The sequence below is a fragment of the Megalopta genalis genome, chromosome 7, assembly GCF_051020955.1.
Source record: "Megalopta genalis isolate 19385.01 chromosome 7, iyMegGena1_principal, whole genome shotgun sequence".
NCBI lineage: Eukaryota > Metazoa > Arthropoda > Insecta > Hymenoptera > Halictidae > Megalopta > Megalopta genalis.
In genome coordinates, this window is record NC_135019.1 from 3,169,094 (window position 1) to 3,181,164 (window position 12,071).

Here is a 12,071-nt window from a genome sequence, read left to right on the forward strand (position 1 = left end):
AGTAGATTGTAAATTTTAATAGTCGGCCCGCGCGCGCCGGATAGCCGTGTTCGTTAATTGAAGGTGGCCGCGGCTTCTTTGTTCGGGCCCGGCTAACATAATTTGCTCGGGAAACTATTCGCCGTCGCGAGTTTTGAAACATTTAAACTTCCTCCAACGGGCACGGTAATCGAATTGCTTGCGATAATGCGGCCCGCAGCTCGCCGAAGATGCGCCGCTCTGGCTGGCCACCGATCGGAGCGATCCATCGATCGATCCAGAGCGTTTCTTGACTTTCTTGCGGCTCGACCGGATGCCGGACGGTTTTCTTTGCGAGATCGGCTCTCTCGAACCTTTCTATCACGCTTCCGGAAAGCTTGCAGAGATCGGAACGCGACTGGTTTGCGATTACTTTTCTCGTTTCTGCGAAAGAATCGTGTAAATTGATTCGAGACGCGATATACGGTAATTTTTTCCTAGTTGGCGGTCAGATTGTACGCAAAAATGGACGATTTCAGGAGAGGAGTTACGATTAATCGAGCATCGCGGAGCGTTATTATAGTCGGCGATTGCCAATACAGTAATGTCTCCTTAACTGACGCTTGGATTGTCCACAAAAATGTACAATTTGGGAAGAGGAGACACGATTATTCGAGCCTTGCGGTTTATTTTTATAGTTGTTGAGAATCGGTAATTATAAAAACGAGGCGCAAGACTCAAAGTAATCGTATCTCTTCTTTTCAATTTGTCGATTTCTGTGGATAAGCTGTGCGTCAATTAGAGAGACATTACTGTAACTGTGGAAACGAAGTGCAAGGCTCGAATAATCGCATCTGCTCTTGCTAAATTGTCCATTTTTGTGTATAATCTGAAGGAAGATTAGGGAAAATTTACTGTAATTGCAAGAATAAAATCAGTTAAATTAAGAGAACCGGTGCTCTATTGCAGGTAGACTTCGGATCTTTATGCACTTATAGCATATTTAGGTTTCTAAAATTCATGAAAATGTATACAGTAACAAAAACTAATAGGATTTTTATTAACTATATTCTATTTATATTAACTTTATCCTAGTTTTAAGCATTTCTTTAGTTTTTGTTCCAGGTACAGTAAATTCTCCCCAATTGTCCTTCAGCTTGTAAACGAAAATGGAGACATTTGGGAAGAAGAGATAAGATTGTTTGAGCTTCGCCGAACGTTTTTTTTTATAGTCGTTGATAATCGGTAACTATAAAAACGAAGTGCAAGACTCGAATAATCGTATCTCTTCTTGCCATATTGTCCATTTTTGTGCACAAGCTGAAGGAAAATCAGGGAAAATTTACTGAAATTGCAAGAACAAAATCAGTTAAAAGGCAACCTAAATTAAGAGCTTGGTGCCTTATTGCAGGTAGACTGCAGATCTTTATGCACTTACAGCATATTTAGGTTTCTAAAATGCATGAAAATGTATACAGTACCAAAAACTAATTGGATTTTTATTAACTATATTCTATTTATATTAACTTTATCCTAGTTTTAAGCATTTCTTTAGTTCTTGTTCCAGGTACAGTAAATTCTCCCCAATTGTCCTTCAGCTTGTAAACGCAAATGGAGACATTTGGGAAGAAGAGATACGATTATTCGAACCATTCGGCTCGTTTTTATAGTTGTTAACAATCGATAACTATAAAAATCGAGCCGCAAGGCTCGAATAATCATACCTCTACTCGCCAAATTGTCCATTTCCGTTTACAAACCTTAGGACAATTGGGGAGAATTTAGCTGAAGGAAAATTAGAGAAAATTTACTGTAATTGCAAGAATAAAATCAGTTCAAAGGCAACCTAATCTAAGAGAACCGGTGCCTCAAGGCTCGGATAATCATACCTCCTCTCGCCAAATTGTCCATTTCCGTTTACAAATCGAAGGACAATTGGGGAGAATTTAGTTAAAGGAAAATTAGGGAAAAATTACTGTAATTGCAAGAATGAAATCAGTTAAAAGGCAACCTAATCTAAGAGAACCGGTGCCCTATTACAGATAGACTGCGGATCTGCTTCGGGACTGCCTCGTTTTTATAGTCATTGACAATCGGTAACTATAAAAATAGTTCCTGCAAAAATGTCCATTTTTGTGTTCAATCTGAGCATCAATTAAGGAGAATTTACTGTACAGGGCGATCGATAACTGGCCCTGCAATCGAGAAGCGAGTGATTCTACATAAAAAAAAGAAATAAGACAAAACCGTGGAATAATATTTTGTTTTCATTTAAGGTCCCGGGAAAAAAAATTCGGTTGAAAACATAGTATACCATGGAATAGGAATCGAGTACCGCGTCTGGCCATGACATGCCAATTCTACTACTCGTCATGCTACAAGCCGCGCGAACTTTGTGCATCTTCCAATTCAGTTTCCTCGTAAACACGGTCTAACTGAAAAAAATGTTATTCTCGTATTTCGACTTATTTTTGCATGCCGTATGCACCAACGGCCACCGACGACTTTGTGTAAGCGAGTGGATCGTGGATCTTTATACGAAGTAGAAATATCGATGCTTTTTCGTGCAATTATTTTAATGAGTCACGCGACGATATCGTTCGAGATCGTTCGCACTGTTTTTTTAAATTGTTATTTCAAATTGAATGTGCGTTTTTTTAAATTGCACGTGCGCTATTTTAAATTGCAATCACCCGGAAACGTGTAAATCAAGAACGACCAATATTAATAATAATAATAATAATGCTAATATACTAATGTAATAATGCCATGTAATTAATAATAATAATAATAATAATATACTAATGTAATAATGCCATGTAATTAATAATAATAATAATAATAATATACTAATGTAATAGTGCCACTTAATAGCATTTTTATTCTATTCGCGCAATAAGTAATCTTTTATTCGACGAAAGAAACTTTTCTTTAATCGTAATTCTCTGTAAAACATGATAAAAAAAAATGAGAATTTGCACGCAGATCCGTAGTCAAATTGTAAGACAGCCAAAAATTAAGAAATACGAGCATCCAAATGCATTCTGTTAAACTTTACTATTTTTTTTGTTTATTTTTATTGTTGTTTGTTTCTTAGTTTTATTAAGTTTCATATATTATCAAGAAGTTGTTCATTTATATTATATTAAATGAACTTTTATATTCGTATGAACCACGTGTCCGTTCGACGATAATACGTATGTATATTCTCTGTTATTCGTTAATAAGATCGCTGCTTTCGTTTCCGAGAAATAAGATCGCCGTAGAGAAATTCCGGGGAACTCTGCTTTGCAAATTAAATGTACTATTCAAAACAAAAGACATGGGTTGAGCTGTCTAGCGAGATATGCTCGCTACCATGATAATGCTCGACTTCTGCCTGAACTATTCAAATGAACGCTTCAAAAATAACGCTGCAAAATTTTCCGTTCGATGTTGCTTAACAAATTTCCAAGTAACCGCGTCGGCAACGTTTAGCATACTTGTTATATAATATTATATATGTATTGTATAATATGTATTATATAACAATGTATATATATTACATAATATTATATAATATGTACTCTATACAATAATGTATATGTATTACATAATATTATATAATATGTATAATAATAATAATAATAATAATAACAATAATAATAATAATAATAATAATAATAATAATAATAATAATAATAATAATAATAATAATAATAATAATAATAATAATAATAATAATAATAATAATAATAATAATAATAATAATAATAATAATAATAATAATAATAATAATAATAATAATAATAATAATAATAATATACTGTAATAGTGCCATGTAATTAATAATAATAATAATAATGCTAATATACTAATGTAATGGTGCCATGTAATTAATAATAATAATAATAATGCTAATATACTAATGTAATAATGCCATGTAATTAATAATAATAATAATAATAATAATAATAATAATAATAATATACTACTGTGATAGTGCCATGTAATTAATAATAATAATAATAATATACTAATGTAATAGTGCCACTTAATTACATAATTTTAATTAATTTCCTATTCGCAGACCCCGACGCCAAATTAAAGAAAAAATGTAATTTCGCCAGATCTTGTCCCCGAAATTTTTCAGAGACAGCGTATTAATTTCGCGAACTCGAGCGCGCGGATTCGAGCCTTGCCTCCATGGCGAGTCGCGAAAAGGGTTCGAGTCGCCCTTTTCCCGGACGAGCAATATCGAGCGACGAGTCCATGGAGGATCCATCAGGCGGCGTATTAACCCGTGAAACAGGCCCATCAATCTTCCCGTTTATTTCTATGGGTTCGGAGATGGCTAACCGTCATCGGTCGGCGGCCAGCCCCCGCGAAACACCCAGAAAGGAATTCCGTGCGAGGCGACGCCGACGACGGCGCGGTTCTCGAGCCGCCTGGCAAAAGTGAATTTTCGAAATCCGCTCGGTTCGGTTGCGTACGTGCCGCGCATTTCGCCGAGCGATCCGCCGGTTCCCCGGCGCCCGAAATTTTTATCACGTCGCGCGCCGAACTTATTGCCCGGAGAGGGATATCGATGTGCGAGCCAGAACCCCGTGTCCGCCCCTTTTCGACGAGATTTCTCTGTTTCTGTATCCCGCCGCCGTGCCGCGCCGCGATGTTAAATACAATACCTCGATACGGCTGCGATATAGTTGACGTGTTGCGTCATCGACGACCTTATTTCTCTGTTAAAAGTTTGCCGATAACGCCGTCGTCCATGACGTTTTTACTTCTTCTTTCGCGCAGGGTCCTCGAACGGAACTTTGAAAATTTCCCATCATTTCTGATGCGACTGTGATTTTTTCACTTTTAATTTTTCTGTTCTAAGAAGGGAGTTATACAGTAAATTCTTCCTAATTGACGCTCGGCTTGTACGCAAAAATGTATATTATTAATAATGTTTTTAATAATATAATATGATATAGTAATATTTTTATATAATATTATATAATATAATAATATTTATATAATATTATATAATATAATAATATTTATATAATATTATATAATATAATAATATTTATATAATATTATATAATATAATAATATTTATATAATATTATATAATACAATATAATATAATAATTTTCATATAATATATTATGTAGTATAGTATAACATATTTTGTAGTATAATAATTATATATACTAATATTATAATATAATATATTTACATAATATTATATTATATAATATAATATAATAATTTTCATATAATATATTATGTAGTAAAATAATATTTATATACTATATAATATAATATAATAATGTTCATATAATATTCTGTAATATAATATTTATATAATATTTAATATAATAATTTACTATACAATATATAATATAGTATAATAATATTTATATAATATATGATATAATAATATTTTAACTTCGTCTTAGTGAATGGTTGACAACAATATAATTTGAATAATTACATTTCTTTCTCTCGATTACGTTCATCTTCGAAATAATATACGTTCAAGGAATATTTTTGCAAGGAACATTTTCCTTAACCAAAATGCAATTTGCTGCCGCGTTTGCCAATTACGTGTGTCCCATAATTACCTTAAAACCCGGACAAGGATGATCCCTGATGTCATTCCAAGCAATTTTTTCCTTAACGAAAATGCAATCCGCGGCTTCGTTTACGAGTTATTAACAAAAAAGCAGCGACCAATGAGACGCCAGCTCTTCTATCGCAAGGCGCCCGAGCCAGCGAGCGGAATTGAGCTCCGTCCGCTCATTGGTTCCGCCGTCAGCTGATCTCGCCTTCCATTGGTCGCTGTTTTTCGTTTAATAACTCGCGAACGAAGCCTCGTAGAACATTTTCGCAAAGGAAAAAGTTGCTTCGAATGACCTCAGGAACCTCTCGTTTCCCCGAAGTAACATAATTTCCGGACACCCCGTACAAAGCGGTTATTAAACACCATTGATTTATAAATAAATGATTGGCGTGAGAAATCCGGTAATGTATCCTCATAATTTCGCTGTGCGTCGGCGAACCGTTCAACGAACGAAGCAGCGATATAAAACGCGAACTTTCTCGTTACACGGACAAATTGCCCAACAATTTCATGAGGGGCCGGTTCAATTACCGTTCGGATATTTCTCTGCTGGCCGACGGTTTTAACAAATTTATCCCGGCCCGGCACGGATTCGCCAATTTCGTTAAAAGTAGCATCGAACCGGGGCGGCGGCCGCGTTCCGCAAATACGGTTCTCTGATTAATTCGGCAACGCGGATATAATTGAATGTCGAATTTTTTCGCCGCGTGACAAACAGGCGACGCCCGGCGACCTTTCGCTCGCGCAATTTAATCACCGGACAAATTGCTTTCTGATTTCAGAGCGTCGCGTGGGGCGAATGGTCGTCATGGTCCAAGTGGTCCGGCTGCTCCAGGTGAGTGTCACGTGACTCCTTATCAACACCTGCGTCAATCCCATTATCTCCTATCCATTAACACTGAACCCACTAAGCAGTAATACTAACTGGCATGTACTGCTTCGCAAAAGTCAGAAGACCGTATTTATTTGGAATTTGTAAAGTTTTTATTATAAAACTTGCTCCAATAATATATTAGGTCTACCGGAAAGTTCTGTCCGTTTTTGAATTGAAATATAACACAATTTTCATAGATTTAATAATATTTATTGTAGAATATACTTTCCATCGTTACTTATGACTTCTTGCCAGCGCGACGGCAACTTGTAAATGCCATTTTTAAAAAATGATTTATTTTTAGAGGCGAAGATATTCGTCAACAATATCTACGCGCATCAAAGAGGAAGAGGGTTTCCGTAATTTCAAGCAACTTCTTCCTTAGCGAAAATGCAATCCGCGGCTTCGTTTACGAGTTATTAACGAAAAACCGTGACCAATCGCGGAGCGAGTGCGGTCGAGGCTCCGCCCTTGCGGCCAATGCCGCGTCGCGCCGGTCGTATGACGCAGCGGCAGTGGCCGCAAGGGCGGAGCGTCAGCCGTACGCGAACTCTCATTAGTCCACGTTTTTCGTTAATAACTGGTAAACGAAGCCGCGGAGAACATTTTTGTAAAGGAAAAAGTTGCTTCAAATCACCTAAGCAACCCCTCGTTACTCGGAAATATCACAATTTTGGGATACCCTAGATATGTACTGCATAAAATTGTACATCAAAACGTCAAATAAAAAAGGAAACCGTTCTACTTACGTAAACTATTTTAAATAAATAGTTCTAATATTTTAGAAAAAGTCGTACAAACTTTTCGAAAACAAAATGTACTGAAAATGACTAATGATTCTAAAAAATTCTAAATAAATCATTTTGACCCCGCTCGGTAGATCCAGCGTCAAGGTCGAGGCCACCTGTTAGGCCACTGTTCGAAATTCTACAAACGATTAGGTCGATACGCGAACGATGCAAACGAACACGCGAAGTTTGCATACTTCAACGAATCATATCCGTCGTTCGTTAACGCCTTACACAATTTATTATTAAATATCGCGTTCTCGTCCCCCTTTCTCCCCGACATCGGCCAACAAAATTTCTGAAATCTCCAACGAGTTCGCTCGGGCGATGGTGAAAAGCGCCGTTCGGGTCGTCGCGCGACCAGAAAATAGCTTCTAATGTAGTTGTCCGTTGTCCGCGCGTTCTTTGCCTCCTTTTTTTTTCTCCCCCGGAGAAAACGGCCGATCGATCAGCCGATTTCTCGGCGGCCGATGGTTTTTCGTCCAATATCGGGTCGCGCGGGGCTCCGGTTCGGCGCACCGGCGGAATGTTAAGCGTTTCAGAACTCATTTCGGTAGCGGCGAGTTCCGGCAGCCGGGCAGCTCGTTTTTCAGTCGACCAGAAACGGCGCAGACTGCGCCGGCAAGTAATTTATGACGCTTTACTACTGGGTGAACTGCGCTCGCCCCTACCGGAGAAGCTTATTGTATGACGTACGGGCCTCTGTACATTCGACGGTTCCGCCCGACGACCGGTAAATCTTCGTTCCCCCGGACCGATACAATTATTAAAATTTTTTTTCCACCGCGGTTCCGGAGAGATCGATTTACCGCCGTCGCGTCGTACCACCCGCGCGCTCCCTTTCGAATTTTGTCGCGGATCGGACCGCGGGAGATACGAATCGAAAGCTCGGCGAATGTCGCGGTATGTTTGTTGGCCTAATTTTAGGATCCCTGTTGAATGTACGAACGCAAATGTTAACACTTTATCGACCGCTAGCCTATTTATCGGCTTTTCGATTGCCAATGTTTATCGATCGCTAGCCTATTAATCGGCTTTTCGATTGCCAATGCTTATCGACCGATAGCCTATTAATCGACTTTTCGATTGCCAATGTTTATCGATCGTTAGCCTATTAATCGGCTTTTCGATTGCCAATGTTTATCGATCGCTAGCCTATTAATCGGCTTTTCGATTGCCAATGTTTATCGATCGCTAGCCTATTAATCGGCTTTTCGATTGCCAATGCTTATCGACCGATAGCCTATTAATCGGCTTTTCGATTGCCAATGTTTATCGATCGCTAGTCTATTAATCGGCTTTTCGATTGCCAATGTTTATCGATCGCTAGCCTATTAATCGGCTTTTCGATTGCCAATGTTTATCGATCGCTAGCCTATTAATCGGCTTTTCGATTGCCAATGTTTATCGATCGCTAGCCTATTAATCGGCTTTTCGATTGCCAATGTTTATCGATCGCTAGCCTATTAATCGGCTTTTCGATTGCCAATGCTTATCGACCGATAGCCTATTAATCGGCTTTTCGATTGCCAATGTTTATCGATCGCTAGTCTATTAATCGGCTTTTCGATTGCCAATGTTTATCGATCGCTAGCCTATTAATCGGCTTTTCGATTGCCAATGTTTATCGATCGCTAGCCTATTAATCGGCTTTTTGATTGCCAATGTTTATCGATCGCTAGCCTATTAATCGGCTTTTCGATTGCCAATGTTTATCGATCGCTAGCCTATTAATCGGCTTTTCGATTGCCAATGTTTATCGATCGCTAGCCTATTAATCGGCTTTTCGATTGCCAATGTTTATCGATCGCTAGCCTATTAATCGGCTTTTCGATTGCCAATGTTTATCGATCGCTAGCCTATTAATCGGCTTTTCGATTGCCAATGCTTATCGACCGATAGCCTATTAATCGGCTTTTCGATTGCCAATGTTTATCGATCGCTAGTCTATTAATCGGCTTTTCGATTGCCAATGTTTATCGATCGCTAGCCTATTAATCGGCTTTTCGATTGCCAATGTTTATCGATCGCTAGCCTATTAATCGGCTTTTTGATTGCCAATGTTTATCGATCGCTAGCCTATTAATCGGCTTTTCGATTGCCAATGTTTATCGATCGCTAGCCTATTAATCGGCTTTTCGATTGCCAATGTTTATCGATCGCTAGCCTATTAATCGGCTTTTCGATTGCCAATGTTTATCGATCGCTAGCCTATTAATCGGCTTTTCGATTGCCAATGTTTATCGATCGCTAGCCTATTAATCGGCTTTTCGATTGCCAATGTTTATCGATCGCTAGCCTATTAATCGGCTTTTCGATTGCCAATGCTTATCGACCGATAGCCTATTAATCGGCTTTTCGATTGCCAATGTTTATCGATCGCTAGTCTATTAATCGGCTTTTCGATTGCCAATGTTTATCGATCGCTAGCCTATTAATCGGCTTTTCGATTGCCAATGTTTATCGATCGCTAGCCTATTAATCGGCTTTTCGATTGCCAATGTTTATCGATCGCTAGCCTATTAATCGGCTTTTCGATTGCCAATGTTTATCGATCGCTAGCCTATTAATCGGCTTTTCGATTGCCAATGCTTATCGACCGATAGCCTATTAATCGGCTTTTCGATTGCCAATGTTTATCGATCGCTAGTCTATTAATCGGCTTTTCGATTGCCAATGTTTATCGATCGCTAGCCTATTAATCGGCTTTTCGATTGCCAATGTTTATCGATCGCTAGCCTATTAATCGGCTTTTCGATTGCCAATGTTTATCGATCGCTAGCCTATTAATCGGCTTTTCGATTGCCAATGTTTATCGATCGCTAGCCTATTAATCGGCTTTTCGATTGCCAATGCTTATCGACCGATAGCCTATTAATCGACTTTTAGCTATCGACGGTTTTCGCTTCTTTACTGTTTTGTTAGTAGCTGACCTCCTGTATGCTGACCTCCCCATATCCTTATGAATTATAATTATAATAATAATTATTATTTATTATTATTTTTAAAGGAATAAGCACAACACAATGAATAGCGAAAATTTAGCCGATACTGGGAGCAAATGCGCGCGCGACTAAGACAGTCCTTACTGAGTGGCAGCCTCAACCACGACCGGACGATAAAGTGTTAAGCGATTCTTTAACCTTTTAGGCATGACGCGCCACTATAGTGGCTTACTCTAGTAGCTCACTCGGTCATCGTTTGAATCAAATAATCGTTGTTTTTCCGCGTATTTGATATTCGCGGTTCCCTATGACTTTTCAAGATGCTAGGGATAATAAGCTGAGTTTCGTTTCTTTAACTTGGAATATATTTGAACATTCAACTTCACATCGATATAGAGTATAATTTTTAGAGAGTAGACTATTCCGTGTTCGGGTTGATGGTAGAATGAATGTTGTGTGTTGTGTCTTCTCGGAGATAAGTTCGGTGTGGGTGTGTTCTAAGTTTGGGACAGTCGGATTTGTGGATTATTCATTTTTTGCGAGGAGTGAGGGAAACGGTCGCCCTGACTGATTGGAGTACAAAATTAGAAAGGTGACCGCCCCAAACTAAGGGTCACCCGCAGGTAGTGTTCGTGCCCTCGGGTGACGCCCGCGAAGTAATCCGAGTGTCCCAAGGATAAGCCGTAGCAAACAATGATCCGGAAAATGCCTCTTCTCGGTGGAACATGCATATCGTAAAAAACGGCTAGAATTGACATCTGGTGACCAACTGTAGGTCATAAAAGAAATACTTGAATAGAAAACGGAAATGGCTTTCAACGAAATTGTTTACTACGGGTGTTCTGGCATTTCGATTGCTTCGTCCAAAATACGTTATTTCCTAGGGCCTTCGGTCCCTGGGTTATCCACATCTGGCGATTTTCCTCTACCCAGGGATGGACGTAGATGGTCAATAATGTTTGACTCGAGGACAACATTTTTCCTTGCTTGATTTATAAGGGTTCCGTCATACAACGGAACAATCGTCTTCATATGCACTGTTTCACACTTCTTTTGTCTTCGCATCGATTTACAATATACAGACTTATCTTAACAATACAACTGTTAACAATATAACTGCACCTTAACAATATACAGACAGAATATACAGACACTCTGTACAGTACATATTAGACTCCAGTACGTCCAGAGAAATAGCCTCGCGCAAAATTCAGCCGTACCTAAAGGGTTAATAAATTATTTGGTCCTTTGATTGTTACTGCGGATCTTTATGCAGAATAAAAAGTCTTTATTGCAGGCTTCATTGACTGCAATACGAATCGAAAGCTCGGCGAATGTCGCGGTATGTTTGTTGGCCTAATTTTAGGATCCCTGTTGAATGTACGAATGCGAACGTTGAGCGATTCTTTAATCAATTATTTGGTCTTTTGATCGTTTCTGTGGATCTTTATGCAGAATAAAAAGTCTTCATCGCAGGCTTCATTGACAATAATAATAATAATAATTGTTATTATTATTATGAAAATACAGTAATATCTCTTTAATTGACGCTCAGATTGTCCACAAAAGTGGACAACGTAGGAGGTGGGGATACGATTATGCGATCCTTGCGATTCATTTTTGTAGTCACGAATTGTCAACAACTATTAAAATGAGTTTCAAGGCTCCAATAATCGTATCTTCTCTTCCCAAATTGTCCATTTTTGTGCAGAATCTGAGCGTCAGTTAGGGAGCAATTACTGCACCATCTATAAGTAATTAATGAATTTATTGCATTGGACACATGGATCTTTTTTTCTTTTTTTGAAAGTGGTGCAAGTATAAATTAAATAACCCGTAAATATATATTAATTAAATTCGCCTAAAAGGAATTTATACGATCAAATTACATATTGATAAATTAGTAGAAATAT

General features: G+C 38.3%; 1 protein-coding gene across 2 annotated transcripts in view; it reads left to right on the forward strand.

The window, feature by feature from the left end:
• The window catches only part of nolo (ADAMTS-like no long nerve cord), a 628,447-nt gene that overhangs the window by 416,611 nt on the left and 199,765 nt on the right, over positions 1-12,071 (forward strand). For both annotated transcript variants that reach the window (XM_076523533.1, XM_076523534.1), the window contains exon 4: positions 6,334-6,386. In XM_076523533.1, the coding sequence (XP_076379648.1) occupies positions 6,334-6,386 (53 nt within the window). The remainder of the gene's footprint in view (positions 1-6,333; positions 6,387-12,071) is intronic.